This window comes from Diorhabda sublineata, chromosome 5, assembly GCF_026230105.1.
Source record: "Diorhabda sublineata isolate icDioSubl1.1 chromosome 5, icDioSubl1.1, whole genome shotgun sequence".
NCBI classification, from domain to species: domain Eukaryota; kingdom Metazoa; phylum Arthropoda; class Insecta; order Coleoptera; family Chrysomelidae; genus Diorhabda; species Diorhabda sublineata.
Genome location: NC_079478.1, coordinates 3,034,909 through 3,058,228, shown reverse-complemented (window position 1 = coordinate 3,058,228; position 23,320 = coordinate 3,034,909). Strand labels below are relative to the sequence as shown.

The window sequence follows — 23,320 nt, the reverse complement described above, 5'->3', positions numbered from 1 at the left end:
AAGTTCACTTTGATGCATGACACTGCATAGATTTTAATATCTGGCTTCAAATTAGATGTCGCCACACGTAAAATTGCTTCCAAACTCTCATTGGCTAAGCGGTTCCTATTTTTCGTTTTGTTGAGATTCATGAGAGAAAACGTTTGTTCACATATATAAGTTGAACCAAATAGGCTGCTGCATTTAGTGCGTTTTTTCGCAATTCTTTATAGTTGTTTTTATCAAGGCAACTGTAGAAGTTAAGTAAAATTCCTTCATTAAATTTGTTTTTTTAATTCTCATCATTATGAATGTCTATTAAATCCAGCTGCATTGACTCGGGTGCATTTTCAGGGGTAATGTTAAAAGGGTTGCTGAAAATGTCTAACAGTGGTTCAACTTTTTTGAAATCAGTAAAACGATACACAAGCGGCTCCAAAAAATCCAACTCTGATATTCAAAATTACTGATTTATTCATAAATCGATTTTCAACTTTTTGTATCACTAGATAGATTAGTTATTATTTTTAACCTACTAAAAACCATATAAAAGAAGAAAACCTGCAATATTTCAAAAAATTTTTTATTCTGGAGTGTTAAGTAATAAAATATAAATAAAATATATACGGACACGATACATCTCAAAAATTTTCAGTGGCCTTTTTTTCAACCGTGAACGTAAGTGGGTACTTCATTGTCGAATTGTTCACGATACGTATACATCCTCACGTAACTGATAATTATATCTATAATCAAATAAAATCGAGAGGTAGAACTAAAGAATGTTTATTTATTAAAAAATATTTTAATTCCTAAATAATATATCACAGAGAAATTCAATACTAAATATATATGTTAACAAAGTTTTCAGATACTTTTCATATTACACTGATGTGGCGACCTCCTAATTTAAGGCAGATTTTTACGTAATCAATTCATATGTATGTATTAGTTTCGATTCTGCATTTATTTGAATACTTCACATCGAATTGACTGATAACTTGAAGGAGATTAAACCAAAAGTAATGATTAAAAATTTCGCCAATTTTGATAACTACTAATTCTAATTTTTCAAAGTATGACTAATACGTCAAAATTGCACTCTTACTTATCTTAAAGTAAGTCGTATTATGCAATGTTGGTCAATGTTTCGCGAATTTATAATAAAAACAAACTTTGTACTACGAGGGTTGCTACGCCTCGCGCATGACCATTGGCCGTTAAGGTTTTTGTGCTTACGATAATTTTTGTAGTCAGCGACTATTATAGAGTTGACCTTACTGTTATTTATTTCGTTTAAAATATTGTAGTTTCTATTATGAGATCATAATGCCGTTGCTATATGCAAAAACTCTAATCGAAATACCAACAGGTATTAAATACTTGGTTTCCAAAAAAAAAAAAGACTTGGCGAAACATTGGATATAAAATTAATTTAAAATATGGTAAATGAATATAGTAAGCCACACAATTCCTATTTTTTTCTAATAATTATACTCATTTTATGTTGTTGATTTGCTTGTAGAATATTAACGAAAACGGTTTCAGTCTGGTTGGAAATATTTAGGTATGATACCCCATAAATTTTTGGACCGACGAAATTTGATGTCGTGTAGCCATAAAATACAAAAACCGCAAACTTCAGCAACTTGTAGTAACTTTAAAGTTTGAAAAAACAAAAACAAACTAATCTATCAGCTGATTGTATTCGCCCTCTGATATACTAGGATAGAAAGAATCCCCATCATTGACTATGACTAGAATGCCAATTGACGTGATATTAAGGATTACTTTCCGATCATAGTTTCCTATAATTCCACATAATTAAAATTATGTCAACAAGAAAAACGTCGCATTTGAAATGAGAAGAGTTACTTCCAAATATAAACGAAAGGTAAAAAAACTTGGAACAATAGAAAAACTAATTCGTGACTAATCTAATACTCATCCATCAAATACTGATGGTTTAGGTTGGAATTTTTGGTTAGGTGGTGATATTCATACTGAACACACTGTTTATACTACCACTACACCAACAGTCACAATCACGCTGGCTGTCTGTCAGTCTAAACTATAGTTTACTGTAAACTGTAGTTTACCTTCAGTCTCTTAAGACGATAACTTGGTTATCGAAACGCACGTCAAGCAGTGTAATTGTGAGTGTTACTGTAATAGTAGTTCAAATAGTGTGTTCAGTACCGATCGTTTGTTTAAGTTTTTTTTACTTTTGTTTTCAAGAGAAAGGGAAAGTTCCAAGTGTTAAATTGTAAAAAATAGAGACAATATTATGTGGGATATGGTATATTTTACGATTAATCTCACCATCCTATTAGGGGGATTTTAAAATGAAAATAATGAGAACAAAACAAAATTATTCGATGAACCAAACAACTTTTGAAGTGTATTCAGGAAGTGGTGTGTGCAAGAGCGGTTACAGCTGCGGCTGTATTATTCCTGTAGTCGAAGATTTGCGTAATCACACAAACAGATTCACCAGATTACAAGAAAAACGGAGAAAACACACCAACGCGGTATTGCCATCAAGTTATATTTGTATAAGTCATCTAATTTGTAATTAAAGTGTGTTAGTCTTTTAAGGTTATATTTAATTTTGGATATAAATAGAAAACTTTTAAAAAGTTTCAGAGAATAAATTCTACGCTAAACTATATCACTATTTATTGGTCATCGAAAATGACATAATCCATTTTTGAGTACTATACAATATTAAAATGATCCTAGATAAAGATATATATCAACCAATCATTCGAATTATAATTTTTTGTATATAAGGTAAGAACGTTTATATATATTTACAAACGTCTAGTAACATTTTATCATTAATCATGACTGATGAGAAAGAAAAAGTAAAAGTTAGCCAAAGATTTTTCTGGTTAGCAAATACAATTTTTCATCAAGTAGTGACAGTTACAGTAGCTTTTATAGCTTACGTTTTTGTCAAGAACTACGATGTTTCAAGTAGAGCGTTTATTCATTTTTTTGTTACAACTTTTGCAGTAAGTATTTTTTTAAATAATAATCAAAACACCACCAACTACTAGGTTCTTAGAAAATGGAAACAATATCGTATTTTATTATACATAGTGTTATGTCGCACTTTATAATTCTTCCTATTATTACTATTTGGTCATTGATAGGGCATATCAATTTTTATAGCCACTATTATTCACGCCGCATCCATTTCAACAAGTATTTCTTTTACATTTATGTTTTCTTAGAGACTCGACTTTCAATAATACATTAATTGACATAAAACACCCACGCTTTTGATGCTGAAATTATTTTTTAGTTCAATTGATTGTCATAGATCAGAAATTCGTGAAAATATAATTTCTTACTAAATTATATTGTATAACTACAAATTTTTTTACTTGAAAATTTACTATTGTGTGTTCTTATCCTGGTTAATATGCAACTAACAATACTCTAGATTGTTATGTTAGTTGCATATATGATCTCGCGTGTATCATTTCAATACGCTCTACGTTATACTGGTTACATATCTACGGTTATTATTCATACTTTTTAATTACAATTTGTTATTTCATAATATTTAGTATGCAACTAGTAAAACACTTTATACTTTTTGATACATTGATTATCATAGTCAAAATCATTTAAAGTATACAAATTTTCAAATCTACTTTCTAGTTGGTGAAAATCGAATCGTTATATATGCAGATAAAGCATGTAAAAACATGTCAAGATACTGGAATTTGTCTATGGTGATAATTTAGTCATTTTAAAAACAGATTATAAGTAATATAAGCTATTAAAAAATGGAAATTAGTCACTCAAAGAATAAACAATCGTTTTCGATCTCAAAAACAAATAAAACTTTGAGAAAAGTGAACAAACATATTCATTCATTGAGATGATGGAATGTTGGCGAAAAGACTTGAAAAATGATCAAATGGTTTTCTTCTTTGGATTAGTATATTTTTGAGCAAATGATTTCAAATTAGTTCTGACTCTTTAAAGAGTTCCAAATTTGTTTATTTAAAAAAAAAGAATTTTTGTTATTTCAGTACATTCCATTGATGGCTGAAGGTTTCATTTTATTTAACGAATCAAACACTTGGAGTTTACAAGTTAAAAGAAGTTTGAAAGGTTGGGTGCATGGAGCACTACTAACCATTAGTCTCATCTGCGTTTCTATTGGTATTGGAGTTGAAATTCACTACAAAAATAAAAGTATCCACCCCGTGCACTTCAAAAGTAATCACGGTAAATTAGGTACGAAGTGACAATTATTATTTTATGACTAAAATCAGTTTTTGAATGGTATACCTTTTAATATAATAAGTTCATAGTAATTAATTGGATTAACGTCTGGTATAGATAGTACTCTACAGGGTGTTTCGAGATTTTATGCGAAAATTTCGGAAGTGAGTAGATGATGTGAAAATAATGCTGTGACTTAAAAAAATTTCTCATGCGCCCCTTCGTTTTTGAATTATAGGCATTTAAAGTTGCGAAATCAGAACTTATACTTATTTGGGTATATTTTCTAATTTCTACATTCGAATATGAATTTTTGTTGGATGATCACGTATATGGATATAGTGTGTTTGACGGAATAAATAATTCTACACTACTATCTAAAGGCCAGGGGCGACTCATGCTCAATGGTTAACAATTCGTAACTTTTACAGGGACAACATGTACAATCTAAAGATTTCTTATTAAAAAGTCGCTCTTTTTTAACTCGATGAAATGTATGGTTTAAGAAATATGTAGATTTTTAGATCGTTGTACATGCCAAGTAAACTGGTCGCCATAAAGAAACATTCTGAGGAAAATTATCATAAATTTGAATCGAGTTAAACAAAGAATACTTTTTTGTTGAAAAATCGATTCAAAAATTCATTTTTGCTATCCTTAGATTATACAGGTTGTTCCTATAAAAGTTACTGATTGTTAACCATTGAGCATGAGCCTCCCCTGTTCTTCAGATAGTAGTGCAGAATTATTTATTCCGTCAAATATTCACTATATCGATATATTTAATCATCCATTAAAAATTCATAATGTTCGAATGTATAAATTAGAAAATGTACCCAAATAAGTTGTGATTTCGAAACTTCAAAGGTCTAAAACTCAAAAACGAGGGGTTGTACTAGAAGATTTTGGGTAGTTGTATCGCTTAACCCCCACAGCTCCGATGACCTTAAAAATTTAGTATGTTGTACAGTTTTTTATGCTGAACAAAAAATTAGAAACCAGTGTTCAAATTTGGTGTAAATTTTTACACACTAGTCAGTATTTACACATTCTCCTTGCAATTGCGAGCTATTGGGGATGTTAATATCGACAAAAAGGTCGATTTACATCATCACGCTCTTCAGAGGAGTTGTTATTCAATATTTGTCGAGACATTAGCCAGGAAAGTAGTTGTTTCCTCATTTAAAGAACGGCGGAATACATTTTTCTTGATATTGAAGTGAATTTCATAGTGTTAATAGTAGAAATCCTTTATTTTGATCAGCATAAAAAACCGTACAACATACAAAATTTTTAAGGTTATCGGAACTGTAAGGGTTAGACGATACATTTACCAAATTTTGTTTATGTCACTGAATCGAGTCTCTGAACATCGAGTATAGTATGCAATTAGTTCTGTTTGTGTATTATGCATCTGTAACGCCTCATTATAATTATTGTTTTAGGTTTCATATCGTGGATTCTGTGTTTTTGTCTGGCGTTAACAGGAATTATTACCCTCTATTCCTCAAAATTGAAGATAATAATACGACCAGTAACTTTAAAAAGCATACATTTATGTTTAGGACTTGCATGTTTCGCCATCGGAGTAGGTTCTCTAATTTTAGGTCTTAATTATTCTCATTTTAGGGTAACACATAATGAATTATTAGTAACAAAGACCTTGATCTCCATCATTACAATATGGAGTTCATTAGGTGCTATAATGTCTCTTTTCAATAATTTAAAAAGTATGTTTACTTAAGCAAAATATTGTGGTTTGATGAAAAATTCAAATTTTCAAAAATACTACTATTAATGTATAAAATTCGATAGAGAAAACAAAAAATATTGATTAAAAAACTTACGTAGAGATCACAATGTCTATACATGTTTTACTAGTTTTTATTAAACTCCCTGTAAAAACTTTTTTGAAACGTAAACAGTAACAATCGTTTTCATTCAATAATAAGGAAGAATTTTTATCATAGGACCTATCATAATTAAAAAAAAATTAGAAATCGAACAATAGATTTATAAAAATTAAATCAATAAGAAATACGTAGTTAGAGCAGGTCAGGTCTACAAAATTTTTTATCCTGGCGATAAAAAATATGGAAAATCACTTGCCGGACTCGTGTTGGTTTGAATAAATAATAGTTTTAGTCACATTAATATTTCGAATTCGAATTCATACCACCTTTGCCATTTTCATTCTTATAATTTCAAAAATATGCAGAACCATATTTATTTTGGGGAGCACAGTTTTTAGGCTGGAGGGGGAAGGACACGACCCTTAAAAATTGTTTGCTTAATATTTCTTTCTAATACTTTTCAAGTGCTTACAAGTACTGAAGAACCCAGTGTTTACAGAGGATCTGTTAATCCTACTCCTCCTAGAAAGTTCAGAATGTGATATGGCAGATCTTCGTCTTCTGTTCACTTTTCACACTTCGAGAGAATGAGGTGATGTCCTCTGCGCAACAGAATCTGCTCACTGCACGTATTACCTGCCAAGTCTAGCGTCTTAAGATGTCCATTGTGGCGACAGTGCCCCGATAGGACTCCCGAGACTGTTAGTATTCGTAGGTTGTTATTGCCTAGGTTGATACATTCAGTATAATTTCTCTGCTTATAACTTTCCAGAAGTGTTTTTGCCTACCTCATCCCCTGTAGGTTTCCCAGTAACTGGTTTTACTCCTATCTACCTTTTTTCCAATGCTTTCTCTATTCTTTTGTAGCTGAGGGTTCAGGTCCTATGGATAGTTGGTCTGATCTTTAGCTGATCTGTCAGCTATTTCTTATTCATTACATGGTAGCTTTAATTTTTCTTGCCTAGCTCGTTGAATTCAACTAGGCATTCCCAAACTAGTTTGGATTTTATCATACATATTTTTTAATTGCATGAATTTCTACTTGAAAAATACTTGGTGTGTTGTCCAGGCTTTCAGAGTGATTAGTTCTGGGCCCGTACACTCCTATTCCAGTTATGTGTGCTGCTTTAGAGTCTATGTACCATTTGATGATATTGCTGTTCATTTGTCGTTTGGTGTTTCGATCCCATTTATACTGCTACTGATTAGTATTCATTCATTCATTCTGAGTGATGTTATTTCTGCTAGACTTTCCAGTACAATGTGCAAGCCAGTATTTAGACTGATTCTAGTGCCCCAAACCACTGCCCCCTTATGTCTTTTTTGATCTTACAATTGCCTTGAACATCCACAGTAGAATCGTTGGGTTACAACTCCAAATTCTCCCTGTAAAGTTTCTGTACACCATCAGATTTTTTTTTATCTAACACTTGGTAACAGTTTTCACCATATTACTCGTGAACTACTACAAAAAAGGGTAAAGTTTTTGGTACGAAAAGCAACCTCTTTTTGGTTAATATTTGTGCGAAATATAGAGGATAATTCGTTTTCTAGTTGTTACTTTGTCATAGATATTTCCTTTGTGAAAATTACAAAGTAGATTATGAATTCATATATTGATTGTAAGAACGATTTGAATCTCAATTAGTAATAATTAAAGTTGTTATTTATGAATAAACTTTTTTCAAAATATACATATTTTTTTATCCACCCACCAACCTTTAAGATTGAATCTTATAAGATTTTTAACTGAGATTTTCATTAATGATATTTGTAATCTAACCAAAAATACTTTCTCCTGCATTAAAATTAAGTTGAATATACTTAAATTCTTCCAGAAATATTAAAATTCTTGTGAAAAATCAGTGAAATTCCGTAGCAGCACGGTTTCAAACAAAGTATCCCACAAAATTGAAAATCATATGTTTACCTGAAAAATACTTCGCATTTTCTCCTTGCTCAAGTTTGCAGGATACAACGAACAAGAGTGATGAGAGAAAGTTTTTTTATGTATACTTTTCCGCACCACCTACGAGGTAGTATACTCGGCGCGTTTTTTTTAACGTGGTTTCCCCTGTAGGCCTATTCCACGATCTACTAGACCACGATTTACTAGAATCCTGTTCGTTACTAAACAATGAATTTACTCTTATAATACGTATGGATTAGATTTCGACTAGAAATGAATAGAAATTTTGCAAACAATCAGGAAACACTCTCGGTCTTCCACAGTATAATTCCATTTAAGTTTCATTTCGATAAAAAAACCACCACCTCGTTTTGAAAGAGAAATATTATAATAAATGATTCCGTATATGTTTATCTTCAATAAAAAAGAACGACCACTTCTTCGGAGTTTGGAAATAAACAGAAAACACTCTCAGTCCTCCACAGTGTATGAAGTAAGAGCTCAGGTGCGAGTGCCCGGGTTGAAACCAAGTCTGAACGACGCGGTTGAGCTATGTTACCCATAACACTTAATGGTGACGTTCGTGGTTCTGTACGAAAAAAAAAGAACGACCACTCCTTCCTGAGTCCTGAATACCAGTAAAAATTATACCGTTTACGTTTCTGTACGAAAAAAAACAAAGAATACCTTTTTTTGAGAGAGAAATACTATTAAAAATGATTCCGTATATGTTTAACTTCAAAAAAAAGAACGACCACTTCTTCGGAGTTTGGAAATAAACAGAAAACACTCTCAGTCCTCCACAGTGTATGAAGTAAGAGCTCAGGTGCGAGTGCCCGGGTTGAAACCAAGTCTGAACGACGCGGTTGAGCTATGTTACCCATAACACTTAATGGTGACGTTCGTGGTTCTGTACGAAAAAAAAAGAACGACCACTCCTTCCTGAGTCCTGAATACCAGTAAAAATTATACCGTTTACGTTTCTGTACGAAAAAAAACAAAGAATACCTTTTTTTGAGAGAGAAATACTATTAAAAATGATTCCGTATATGTTTAACTTCAAAAAAAAGAACGACCACTTCTTCGGAGTTTGGAAATAAACAGAAAACACTCTCAGTCCTCCACAGTGTATGAAGTAAGAGCTCACGTGCGACTGCCCGGGTTGAAACCAAGTCTGAACGACGCGGTTGAGCTATGTTACCCACAACACTTAATGGTGACGTTCGTTTTCTGTATGAAAAAAAAAAGAACGACCACTCCTTCCTGAGTCCTGAATTTCAGTAAAAATTATACCGTTTACGTTTCTGTACGAAAAAAAAAACAAAGAATACCTTTTTTTGAGAGAGAAATACTATTAAAAATGATTCCGTATATGTTTAACTTCAAAAAAAAGAACGACCACTTCTTCGGAGTTTGGAAATAAACAGAAAACACTCTCAGTCCTCCACAGTGTATGAAGTAAGAGCTCAGGTGCGACTGCCCGGGTTGAAACCAAGTCTGAACGACGCGGTTGAGCTATGTTACCCATAACACTTAATGGTGACGTTCGTGGTTCTGTACGAAAAAAAAAGAACGACCACTCCTTCCTGAGTCCTGAATACCAGTAAAAATTATACCGTTTACGTTTCTGTACGAAAAAAAAACAAAGAATACCTTTTTTTGAGAGAGAAATACTATTAAAAATGATTCCGTATATGTTTAACTTCAAAAAAAAGAACGACCACTTCTTCGGAGTTTGGAAATAAACAGAAAACACTCTCAGTCCTCCACAGTGTATGAAGTAAGAGCTCAGGTGCGACTGCCCGGGTTGAAACCAAGTCTGAACGACGCGGTTGAGCTATGTTACCCATAACACTTAATGGTGACGTTCGTGGTTCTGTACGAAAAAAAAAGAACGACCACTCCTTCCTGAGTCCTGAATACCAGTAAAAATTATACCGTTTACGTTTCTGTACGAAAAAAAAACAAAAAATACCTTTTTTTGAGAGAGAAATACTATTAAAAATGATTCCGTATATGTTTAACTTCAAAAAAAAGAACGACCACTTCTTCGGAGTTTGGAAATAAACAGAAAACACTCTCAGTCCTCCACAGTGTATGAAGTAAGAGCTCAGGTGCGACTGCCCGGGTTGAAACCAAGTCTGAACGACGCGGTTGAGCTATGTTACCCACAACACTTAATGGTGACGTTCGTTTTCTGTATGAAAAAAAAAAGAACGACCACTCCTTCCTGAGTCCTGAATACCAGTAAAAATTATACCGTTTACGTTTCTGTACGAAAAAAAACAAAGAATACCTTTTTTTGAGAGAGAAATACTATTAAAAATGATTCCGTATATGTTTAACTTCAAAAAAAAGAACGACCACTTCTTCGGAGTTTGGAAATAAACAGAAAACACTCTCAGTCCTCCACAGTGTATGAAGTAAGAGCTCAGGTGCGACTGCCCGGGTTGAAACCAAGTCTGAACGACGCGGTTGAGCTATGTTACCCATAACACTTAATGGTGACGTTCGTGGTTCTGTACGAAAAAAAAAGAACGACCACTCCTTCCTGAGTCCTGAATACCAGTAAAAATTATACCGTTTACGTTTCTGTACGAAAAAAAAACAAAGAATACCTTTTTTTGAGAGAGAAATACTATTAAAAATGATTCCGTATATGTTTAACTTCAAAAAAAAGAACGACCACTTCTTCGGAGTTTGGAAATAAACAGAAAACACTCTCAGTCCTCCACAGTGTATGAAGTAAGAGCTCAGGTGCGACTGCCCGGGTTGAAACCAAGTCTGAACGACGCGGTTGAGCTATGTTACCCATAACACTTAATGGTGACGTTCGTGGTTCTGTACGAAAAAAAAAGAACGACCACTCCTTCCTGAGTCCTGAATACCAGTAAAAATTATACCGTTTACGTTTCTGTACGAAAAAAAAACAAAAAATACCTTTTTTTGAGAGAGAAATACTATTAGAAATGATTCCGTATATGTTTAACTTCAAAAAAAAGAACGACCACTTCTTCGGAGTTTGGAAATAAACAGAAAACACTCTCAGTCCTCCACAGTGTATGAAGTAAGAGCTCAGGTGCGACTGCCCGGGTTGAAACCAAGTCTGAACGACGCGGTTGAGCTATGTTACCCATAACACTTAATGGTGACGTTCGTGGTTCTGTACGAAAAAAAAAGAACGACCACTCCTTCCTGAGTCCTGAATACCAGTAAAAATTATACCGTTTACGTTTCTGTACGAAAAAAAACAACGAATATCTTTTGAGAGAGAAATACTATTAAAAAAAAAAGAATGACCACTTCTTCCTGAGCCGTAAAATACAAGTAGAAATGATTGCATTTAAGTTTCTGTACGAAAAAAAGAACGACCACCTCTTATTCAAACAGATTTGAGAAATCCAAAATACTTACATATCTGGCAGGTATCTCTCTTTGATCACTGACTAGAGTCCTGAAAAAAACTTTGTGTGGGTTCTTCAATCGCCAATATAATTTTAAAGTTTAAACTAATCTATTTAAATTCACTTAACAAAACAAATGTACCCATAGTAAGAACTCATGTTATACCATTAAATTAAATTAAATGTTAGATAAAGGGGACAAAAAAGGGAATAACAAATAATGCAATAATTGTCGTGGAATAAAGCTAATTAGCACATAGCTCAAAGTAAACGAATAGATCATAAACATATGATAACTAAACCGGCAATTAGAAATTATATTCAAATATAAACGTATAGAATGAAATATCAAATAGCAATAACAAATATGGATATTATTAGGAACATTGATGAGACAAGTTAAAAAAAAAACGATAAAATAGAAAAAAGGGAACCAAATTATTTGTGAGAAAATTCATGAAATCATAGATATAAGAGAAGAAAGGAATTAAAACTTGAACAAGACAGTAGATGAGAAAATATGTTAAGATATGGTAATAAATTTATTAATATAGAAAAAGAAAAATTGAAAAAGAACGAATTGATAAATAAAAATAAATAACACTCAAGAATTGCCAAAAAATCAGATATGAGGAATGTAATGTAACTGTTGTGAAATGGAAACTATAAAACAAAGTAATTAAAACTTAAATAATAAAGAAGAAAGCAACAAGAACGTGAATAGAACTTTGAACAAGAAAATTCAACGCATATATAATGAAATAGATAAATTAGGTAATAGAGAAAAATATGAAAACAAAGGAGAAATTTAAAATATAAGTGGAAAGGAAATCAAAGTGTAGTTACAAAGCAAATTGAATATAAACAACTGCTAATCAGAGCGCAAGTCTTACTTCTAAATTAGAAAGTATTTAAAAGGTCTTGAAATAAAATTTCAATTGAATTTATAACGTGTAATTTTCGTTAATAAAAAATGAAAAGCTTAAAGACTCACCTTTTTCCTGAAGATAATCCTTTAATCCAACTAACAACACAAAATATTTTCAATAAAATTATTATGAACCGGTTCACCCCATCCTTAACAACAAATCAATCGACACAACCAACCTCCACCGTATCTAGCGAGAAACTGAGAACCAATACAGAGATAGATGCGAGCCACTGTACTGACTAATATTGAAAATTATTTGTAAAATACCGGTTTATCTATGAATCAATGTTATTTATTTAGAAATTTATTTTTTGTACTAAAAACTGGTATGACTGTCTTGTGTAACGTATTACTAACGTAAATTCTATTTGATTTTAGTTTCAAATTTGGCGAAAATAATGTTTTCAAATTCTAAGGAAAGCTATTTCAAGTTTTTGTGAAGCCAGAAAATTTTTTCAAAATATCTTTACTTATTTATGTTTAGGTTGACTTTTCTTTGTTATGAACTTGAAGTTCACGTGGATAATGCAGGATGTAACTGTAAAATATAATCAAATTAAATAAAAACTTTGAAACTTTGGAAATGAATAGGTAACGGGCCTATTTTTTAAGCTGATATTTTTCATGCTTTCAACATAAACTGAACATAAATAAACAAGGAAAATTATTTGTTTTATTGCCTACTTTCAGTAATTCTGCTACATTACTATTTAATATCTGGCTAAATCATTATATTATGTCCAAAGATATGCCACTGGCTTTAAATACCCCTTGTCCCATTTCTTGTTCCCGCCAATACAGCAGTCGATTTTGGGAAAGTACTTATCAAACTAATAAAATAACAATACTGAGACCATTTTTAAACTGATGGAATGTTTTCATTTTATTAATTGTTTCTAATCAATGAAAATTGTTTATATATCTGTGTGCTCATTTTTTCTAAGCTATTTCATCGATCGTGTATATAATTTGAATACTGATGGAAAATGAAGAGTCAAGTGACAGATTACAAGACAATCTGTATAGTATGTCAGATTTTCTACAATGGATATCATATCATTTTACTGGCCTATAAATTGAAGATAAAAAAGAAGAAGTACTGTGAAAGAGTAATTTTAAGGTTTGTCGTTATCTTTCAAAACTTTGAAATTGTAAGAATTGTCTTATAATGTCTCATAAAAAACGGTTCAACTCAACAGTAAATAGAACTTTTATTAATGAAACAGTGAGCGGCTTTAGTGTGCCTAGTGAAACTCCAATTTTTAAACCTACTTCATCTGGAGGATCAAAATCACAAATAATTGAATTAAAATGTGATTTAACCTATAACGATTATTTGCAGTCTTTGATGAAATACCAAATAACTCAAGAACGTATTAAAAAACAAGAAGATATATTAAAAGGACAAATACTATTACAGCAAGAACATTTTAATAAAAGGGAAGATGATTTAAAACTGATTAAAAGTGATATGGAACAGCTCAATATGAAAGAGTACATAGTCAAAATGATTAAATCATGTGAAGAAAACATCAAAAAATTGCAAGAGATGTATTGTAGATATCAAACACAAAAGAAACTTGAAAATATCAGAGTGGAATTGCGTGAGGGAACGAAAGAATTAACTTTCGAAAATGTACAATTAATCAACACACAAGAAGAATATGATAAATTAATAGAATCTTTGGAAAAACTCACTAGTGCCTGTGGAAAAATTATTCATTGTAAACGCGATTTTCGTGGGTTACATAATTTGGCGGAAGATTGTAGACACTTGAATGAAATTTTAAAACAGATAAAAGAATCTCAGACATCAATTTCGATAATGAAGACTCATACCATAAGTACATTAATACAAAAATTATCTGATACTTTCGCCAAGAAATACGAAAACTGTTATTAATTCTTTCATCAATTTGTGTTTTAAGTAAGATTAAAATTGTAGGTATTTGATAGAATGATTTATTTTCTAATTAAATTTTTTTAATAATGTAACTTGATTTGCTCTATTATTTCGAGAGATTACGATTTCTGTGGGCCCTGAATTTGAACGTGGATTCTGATTGTGTTCATCTCTGGAAGGATGGAAAAAATATAAAAAAATTCAAGTAACTGTATGCTTTTAGATATCGAATGTCGCAAGAATATTATAATAAAATAAGTTAGACAGGATAGAAGATATTCTGATCTGATTAGGAATAAGGGAAAGTATCAAAACACTTGTATATTCTTTGAGTTTTCAATTTTTTTTGTAAGAATGTCTAATCCTATTTGTATTCCCGATACACTGGCAACTTGAAACTGGCAAAATTTGTGAATATATTCAGAAAATGATTGATTTAAACAACTTAAGGAATAATAAAGATGAACTATGAATTACTACAAAGACATTTAATTTCTAAAATAAATAGTTATTCAATTATATGATTCAGAAACCTAGAAATAGTTTGAGTTAGGCTAGGACTCCTCATATGTGAAAACACAAAAAACATTTTTAATCTTTCATGTCTTAAGGCGTAAGTATTAATAATTTTTTTGAATTTCTATGGGAAAACATAAGAAACAACTTTAAAATCTTTTATTATTTTAATTTTTATTAGTCTACAGATCTAGCTGGGGAGCAAGTCTACTTCGTGTCCATTTTTTTATTTGTTCCTTTGAAATTAATTATTCAGAACATTTCTTAAATTTGTTTTGCGGATAATCAATTTGAGCCAAGTTATTTCAAATGTAACTTGATTTCACAGTGGACTCTGGATTGAAGTTAAATGAAAAGCAGAGGATAGGAATTATGTTTGAGGAAATAATTAGAAATGTATCACATAAAATATTTTTTATTAGCATTTTTGCAAACTAACAGGTATGTATCTCATGCAACAATGACAACCACAATAAACAGCTTTTTGTATGGAATTGTCAAATTTTTAAAAAATTAAAATAAATTTTCAACTTTTTTTAATAACAAACGTCTAGAGATTTAACTCTAATTTTTTTTTCATACAGTTAACAATTTTATAAATCATAGTTGTTTTTGGTTAGTATCATTATGTTTCATCCCCTGATTGAAAATCTGTACATTATTAGGTATTATGAGCTGCGAATTTGTTCTGATTTTGTACAATTTTATTACAAACCAAAAACAAATATTGCACATCGGACTACTTCAACAACTCTTCAATTTCAAAAATGACACAAAAGACATTCTTTCATTTTTGTTTTGGCATCATTTCATGACAGTTACAAACACCTTTAAATATTAATTCCTTCCTTGTATTTTGGAATTATTTACAACATGTGTCAGTAAAAACTTTTTTTAAATGCGGACTCAGATACCTAAGTTACTACTGATACCAGATCTAGTCAAGTTACAACTGAAGGGTTAATGAGGTAATTATTTCGTCAAACTATATAAAAATAATGTTTCGTAGTGTGATTCTTTAGGAAGGAAAAATTTATTTAATTTTCTGTGTATGCTTTTATATTTCGACAATTCCGAATAACTATTCTCTCTAGTATCATGTCGATCTCCACAAATGGAAGTCATTTTCTCTAATTATCTAAAAAAATTTTAGATTCATTCACATGATATGAGAGTACTAGACTAGAAATTATTTTTTTTTTACAATAAGTCGCTTTCAATAAACACAGCCTTATTATATTTTATAAGGATTTCGTCATGTATGATACCCCTAACCTTCCAATATTTATACACCTCTTTGGGGCAAATAGCAAGGTTAGTTAGCATATATTCAAATAATCCAAATTAATTTATAATCACAAAATTAAACATTTTTAACATTATAACAATAATAAAAAATTTAAAAATTAACCAGGATCCAACTAAACAGATGCTATAATAGTTTCCTGCAAGTTTGAAATCTATTTTACTTCATTTATACAAAAAAATCAATGACATTTTGGATTCCCAGTGATTTAGTACTGTGGTACAGTAAAATGTACTAAAATCATCACAGTTACTGTTCCTGTTGATCGTGAGGTTCACATGAAGACTCATATTGTGTCATCATAAACTACAACTCATATACTGAACACAATGTTCACACAACCACTACACCAACACTCGGTTTACCTTCAGTCTTTGAAGACGATAACTTGGTTATCAAAACGGTCGTCAAACAGTGTAATTGTGAGTGTTGGTGTAGTGGTGGTATAAACTGTGTGTTCCAACTTAGAAATTCCAACGATTAAATTGATTTAAATATAATAAAACGGATGTTTACTGATACCAACTGTTTTTAAAGAAAAAAATTGAGGAAGATAAAATTTTTGTGCGCATTAGTTCCTCATTGAATTTATATTGGTAAAATTTGGCTTGGAAAAATTAAAGCAGACACATAGTTCAAATTGATTCAACATCTAGATCTAATATTTTTTCCTCAGATAGCGATTATCGATAAATATACATAATGTAGTTTGAAAAAAAAACAATATGAAATATATAAAACAGAGACATCTTGAGAAACAGTTTTGTTCGATTCAATATGGCACAGCCTTGTTACAATTGTCACACCAAATAATTTACTTTCATTGGTTGAGCAAAATTAGACAAAAAAATCGTTTTCTCAATGACTCTCCATGAACTACTGTTTCACTATGCATTATATTTAATGCAAACACTAGTTAATGGCGGACAGTTAGTACTATAAAGGCAAAGACTTATAAAAATTATTAATAGTGTACTAAACTTTACGTTGGTTTATTGTCCAGTCAAAATAGACATCTGACTTATCCATAGATCTGAAAATTGATGGAGACGTTAAATACCCCATTATAAACGAATTATCAATAATCCTACTTCTGAAAAATATCGTTTGTGATCCATCTATGAAAGATCCAACAACTCTACAACAATTTCTAGCAAATACTCATATTCGCCTAATTCAAGAATCTACAGCTGCTGGTATTCCAAACAAACAAACAATTTCAGAAGCCCAACTTCTTTAACTCATAGTTGAGGGTACGATAGATGGTAAACGGGGAATCTGGAGAAAGCAAATGTCTTGGATGAGGAACATGAGAGAGTGGACAGGTCTGAGAAATGTAGGAGATCTGGTTCACACAGCAGCCAACGCCAACATCTAATAATAGTGGATAGGTAACGGAAGAAGGCATCCAACAAAACAAGATGGTAATTATGCTGATGTCCTTGATAATTGAAACAAGAATAGAACAACTGTCGTTGTTGATACTACGGACTCCCAAGTGATAAAATTATTTACTTTTTAAAACCTGGGAATGCTCTAATACAATTAATCTTTCTTGTTTCTTGTTTTCTGTAATCATATTCCAATTTCTAGTTGAGTTCGTCAACGCTTGGACCGCCCTATTTCGAGGCTGATCGTTGGATCTGTGAGCAGATACATTCTTTTTACGTACGGTAGGTTGCTGGCCTCACCTGACAACCTTCCTCCTTTACCCGGGCTTGGGACCGGCAGTAGCAGTCACCAGGCTACTCTATCCACCCAGCAACAAACCACAAGCGGAGAGACAGTAAATTAGGGACACGAAACCTTTAGGAATACCTCCAAAAAGATGGATGGATTCATGGACATCAATATCTCTAGAATGACAAGTTGGAAACTACATGCTTAAGGCTTACAATACGTTGAAGAAGAAGAATTGGAAGTAAAGATCACACACAAATAGATCTTGATGAGATCTATCCATGGTTCGATATCTGTTAGCCTTCTTGAGATAATGGCCACTTCCGGTATCTCCAGAATTAATTTTTTCAGCATAAAACAGATATGATCGTCGTGGGGTGGCTTATCATACTTGTGCATCAGCTTTTTTTAAAAACATGTTTCTTCTTATCAAATGCTTGATGGTATATCCAATGAAACATGAAATATGGAAATAATGCTTAAAACTATCATGTTTTTTTATTATGGGGTGTTTTGAAAAAAAAACTACCCCATATTAGGAGACTTTCCTCTAATCGTTTTATTAATGTACAAAAATGGAGAAAATGGAAGAATTAGAAATGGGGGATGCTACATGAAATTAAGAGACAATCTAAAATAAGTAGACTTACACTGAGAAAATGCAACACTGAATAAAAATAAATGGGAAGAGAAAATATTTAGTTATAATTATTTATTTGATCTAGTTTAAACGAGTATTTGGGAACCTTTGAAGATTTCGAAAATATTTTTACAAGTTAGGTTATAACAATGACATTTTATGAGTCATACAAGATGTTTCTGTCTTAGGAAATTACTGTTTAAATAACAATACTGCTGTCCAAAGAGGACTACCGGTAAGTTCGTTTCATTCAACGTTTTGACACAAAAATATTTTCAACTTGAAATTATCAAATTTGTAGACAAACGTTTTGTTCGAAATTATGAGTATTTTTTCGAACCAGTAATCTTCTTTACAAGAAAAACCGTTTAACTTTATCGAGAATAGAAACATGGAAAGTGGATTTTAGAAACTCGGCGAGATATTTAAAAGATATCGACCAATTTGGAAAGTTTAATAAAACTGTATGTACACTGCCGGTCAAAAGTTTAAGACCACATTAAAACAACACAATTAACTATACCAGATTAGATAAATAAAAGAAAACGAACATGGCAGATGCAAATTTGTATTTTCCAAAAAAAAAATTTTTCTAATTGAATTCAGTACTGTCTTACAGCAAATAATTAACATTGATTCGGTTTAATCTGTTTCCAATTTTAGGCAATAATCCATGCCATAATAAAATTGTTCTTTTAGCAACTAATTAGCAACAAATTTTGAACAATGTTTGCTGATTCTGCACTGTCATTTTTATATGTCTCTTTTGGTAGATACTTAAAACAATAATTCCCTTCTTGAAAGGGTTGTATATCCATTATTATTCAGTTTTATATGGATCAAAATCGTTATTTCTATAGATACTATAAATTCAAAAAATTAATGTACGTAATAATAGATTACTTTGTAAATTAATGCTATGAACAGGGTCAAAGATTAAAATGGTTATTGACAACCACACAAAAATATAGTTAAAATACCAGAACATGTTTTAGGAAGAGAATGTATCCAGTGAATAGGGAGGTTCTGAATATAGTCAAATATAAATATTTAAACCTTTTTAAGTGACACTTTTTAAACATGAAATTGACAGTAATACAGATGAAATTCAACAAAATTGTTAGCTGGGAGAAACTAATTCAACTAATTGTTATGTAATAAATTATGAAGATTGTTAACATAAGTTAGTAAAATATTATTTTGCTTGAAAGAGTACTTTCTACCTTATTTGAGATCATAATTTATCCCGATGAAATGTCTCAACATCTAAATGATAATAATTGTCTGATACAAACTTATCCTTGGAAAAATATTACATATTTTTCAAATTAGTTGCAAATTTGTATTATAAAAATCTCGCCAAGTTCTATTTTCATAACAGTCGTCTTGAATCACAAAGAGTCTTCTCTACAAAGAATAAAATTAAAGCAAAACTAATTGCATCATCACATAGCCCTATAGGGGCCTTGCATTTTCAAATACTGTATCACCAAAGAAGGTCCTCCGGCTACTATTTCTCCTGGAATTTGAGACAGGGGACAATTCTCTATACTCATTATTCCCAAATTTGAACATAGAGCCAATTCAAAAGGGAGGTTGTGTAATGTTGGGTTATCATTAATATATAATGATTCCAAATTTTCGAGGGTACCAATCTCCTCTGGAAGATAAGCTAAATTATTTTCACCTGCACTTAAAAACACAAGATTACTAAGATGCCCGATTGCTCTAGGTAAGCAAGTTAACTGATTTGATTGGACAATGAGCCTTTGAAGATCTTTTAAATACCCCACTTCTTGTGGTAGCTGTTCTAAGCGGTTTTCTTCTAAATCTAAAACTCTGAGTTTACGTAAGTTGCCGATGCTTGGAGGGATTCTGCGTAAAAGATTATTTGAAAGAACAAGTACCTGCAAACAATAGAATATTAGCAATAATATCAATCAAAATATTTAGAATATCTTCGACAAAAAAAATATTTTGTTATATGTATCATAAAAAAAAAAGGTTTTTAATCACTTATATGAAAATATTAGAATCTAAAGAATTAAGATCACCTGCTATATGATGAAGACAATGACAGATAAATGTATTATGAGCAGACTCAATGAATGGTCATAGCTAAAGATTTAATTTGAAATAAACTAACTGTAGATACCAACATTATAAGACTAACAATGAAATTCAACTACCTTAGACTCCTTGGAGTAGCAAGTGAGAGGGATTTAATAAAGGAAACAAAAACTCAAGTGATAAAAGCATCAAAGTCCAGCAAATATAAGTATTTAAGACCAAACATTGATAACAAGAAGAATAATGAGGAGAATTTAAATGAAAACACTAAGAACAATTGATGAAGTGACACACAAAGAAAGAATGAGTAATTAGAATATTAGAAAAAGGTTAGGATTTCAAAATGTTGTAATATGGGTTTAAATAACAAATTAATTTGAAAAGTAGCCAAAAAAGAAATGAGTATAAAAGCACACACAGACACAGACCATTAGGCATACAGTTGGTATATAAACAGGAACTCACTGTCGCAAAAAGAGCTCAGAAGGATGTTAAATATTTGGAGTTGACAGGGTCCTATCCAAAAAAAAGAAGAGAGAATGCCGGAAACAAATGAGCATAAAAACAAATACACAGAGACCACTAGGAACACAATTGGTATGAAAACTGGAGCTCAGTTTCTCAAAAATAGCTTAGAATGAGGCTAAATTGAATAGATCCTAATAAAATAACAGGAAGAAAGAATGTTAAAAAACAGAGGAGCAAAAAATCAAACGCAAGGAGACCACTTGGCAAAAAGTATAAGAACTAGAGCTTTTAGTGTCCCAAGAACTTGGAAGGAGGCTAAATATTAAGGCAGACTCCTATTAAAAAATATTAGAATACCTAGAAGCAATACTATAATTAATTAATAACCTTAATTATGTTAAGAATAATTTGCCTGTATAAAATGGATTCTTACCTCTAAACTCTGCAGACATTGTATATCATCAGGCAATTTACTCAACTGATTTGTTCCTAAATTTAATTCAACCATATTTGTCCATGTTCCAACATCAAGAGGCAAAGAAGTCAATTGATTCTCTTTCATATTCAATTTTGTCAAATGTTTGGCTCTCGAAAATATTCCATAGGGAATTTTGTCGATTTGGTTATGTTCCAAGTTAACAGAATCAACATTTACAAATTGAGATGGACCTAAGAATATGCAAGAAATTCAAAAAACTGTATAAAGTTCCCAAAAAACAACATGAATAAGAAAAAATATTCACCTCCTGAGGGATAAGCAGAAAAAATATTTCTTGATAGTGTGATGCTGGTTAGTTCACTTAAACTTGATAACAATCCTTCAGGTAATTGTGAAATAGCATTTCCTTCAACATTAAATTCATCCATATGTTTACAATTGCTCAAAGATGGAGGGATTTGAGATAACCTGTTGTACCTGTTCAATAAGAAGTAATCACATAGTCAAATTAATTAGGGTAATACGAATTTTGTTACCTTAAGCCTAGCCTTGTCAATTGATGTAGTTCTCCAATAGTATCTGGTATATCTAGGAGTTCATTATGTTGCAAATCTAATGTTGATAAATCCAAACATTCACCTATTTCCACAGGTAGATGTTCCAAGTGATTATGAGAAACATCAAATGTTAACAAATGTACTAAACAACCAATACCAGGAGGTAATTCTTTTATTTTATTTTCTCGTAGACTCAACATTGTTAATGATGTTAAATTCCTAATTTCGTCACCTACATATCTTATTCTGTTAAATCTTAAGAATAAAGTAGTAAGGGATGTTAATTTGTATACCACATCTGGTATATCGTTTAGCTTATTATGTCTTAAATCTAATACTTTCAGTGATCTCAGATTTTCAAGAGAATCTGGTAAGGAAGTCAAAGAATTCTCACTTAAAGCTAACGTTTGTAGACTCGTTAAACAGCCTATTTCATTTGGCAAACAAACTATTTTATTACCATAGAGGTACAGTTCAGATAAATGATGTAAATCGCGGACAGTAGGCGGTAGTAGAGTTATATTAGATTTACTTAAATCCAAACGTTTCAAACCCTCCTCTTTACATCTTATAAATTCCTTTGACACGTCTAAATCTGCTTGAATAGGTTGTTTATTCTTTTTGGCTGTAGGTTTCAGTTTATTAGATTCTGGATGTTTCACCGTTACTACTTTAGGACGTGTAACGTCTCCCGATAGAGACCCCGAAGAAAATTTTTTCTTATTAACATGTTCCAAGGTACCAGAGGATTCAGCTTCAGGCATATCTTCAGAAGAAAGCATAAAATCACTACTAGCGTGTGACATTTTTTACTAAGACTAAATATTAGCCATTATGTTTTGTTTACAAGCTAACAAGTCTTGTAAATTCTTACTTAATGGCGTATAAAGTCATTTCACAACACATCACTGGGTGGAGGGATAAATTTTAAATTTTTTTCTTAGTAAATGCACTTGATCAAGGATTAATTCTTATGAAGACAGGTGCAACAGTATTTCGAAGGCCGACCGTGCCTCCGCCCATATAAACACTTTACATGGATTATTGAAGCTTTACACAGTTGCCACACTTTATTTCTATTTAGGAAATTTGAAAAGTTTGATATTTTAAATGTGGAATTATATAACTACGAATTTGAAAATCCAGGAATCAGTATTCATGATACTTAAAGAATGATTCAACACTATTTTTTCAATTGAATCTAGATTGGTGACAGTATAAAAAGTTGACGTATATATACTGTGAATTTCAAGTTTCTAAGCTTGTTCAGCATAAATTACAATTATTTGGTTTTTATAATACTCTACAAAAACATTATATAAAGATTCTGTACTAGTAAAAGAAGAAATTTAAGCCATCTCATTCAGTAGATTCTTTATATTACAAAAACAGTTAAGAAATCTCAAGTTTATTTATTGTT

General features: G+C 31.3%; 2 protein-coding genes across 2 annotated transcripts; one reads left to right on the top strand and one right to left on the bottom strand.

Moving 5' to 3' along the window:
• Nucleotides 1-2,753: 2,753 nt before the first annotated feature.
• LOC130444340 (uncharacterized) lies at nucleotides 2,754-7,771 on the top strand. The gene is made up of 3 exons (XM_056779428.1): nucleotides 2,754-2,996; nucleotides 4,029-4,236; nucleotides 5,670-7,771. The coding sequence occupies exons 1-3, from the start codon at nucleotides 2,826-2,828 to the stop codon at nucleotides 5,966-5,968; spliced, it is 678 nt and encodes a 225-aa protein (XP_056635406.1). The 5' UTR covers nucleotides 2,754-2,825; the 3' UTR covers nucleotides 5,969-7,771.
• A 7,368-nt stretch (nucleotides 7,772-15,139) lies between these two features.
• Nucleotides 15,140-22,952, bottom strand: LOC130444488 (leucine-rich repeat protein soc-2 homolog). Its single transcript, XM_056779635.1, has 4 exons — nucleotides 21,880-22,952; nucleotides 21,648-21,820; nucleotides 21,338-21,573; nucleotides 15,140-20,273 (listed from the first exon to the last, which is right to left on the bottom strand). The coding sequence occupies exons 1-4, from the start codon at nucleotides 22,704-22,706 to the stop codon at nucleotides 19,812-19,814; spliced, it is 1,698 nt and encodes a 565-aa protein (XP_056635613.1). The 5' UTR covers nucleotides 22,707-22,952; the 3' UTR covers nucleotides 15,140-19,811.
• Nucleotides 22,953-23,320: the final 368 nt, after the last annotated feature.

Bases quoted from the DNA above. Each gene is read 5' to 3' on its own strand.
- LOC130444340 (XM_056779428.1), top strand. From the start codon at position 2,826: ATGACTGATGAGAAAGAAAAAGTAAAAGTTAGCCAAAGATTTTTCTGG. The intron at 2,997-4,028 runs GTAAGTATTTTT...TTGTTATTTCAG, and splicing joins TTTTTGTTACAACTTTTGCA to TACATTCCATTGATGGCTGA. The intron at 4,237-5,669 runs GTACGAAGTGAC...TTATTGTTTTAG, and splicing joins AAGTAATCACGGTAAATTAG to GTTTCATATCGTGGATTCTG.
- LOC130444488 (XM_056779635.1), bottom strand. From the start codon at position 22,706: ATGTCACACGCTAGTAGTGATTTTATGCTTTCTTCTGAAGATATGCCT. The intron at 21,821-21,879 runs GTAACAAAATTC...CTTATTGAACAG, and splicing joins TTGACAAGGCTAGGCTTAAG to GTACAACAGGTTATCTCAAA. The intron at 21,574-21,647 runs GTGAATATTTTT...GCATATTCTTAG, and splicing joins TTCTGCTTATCCCTCAGGAG to GTCCATCTCAATTTGTAAAT.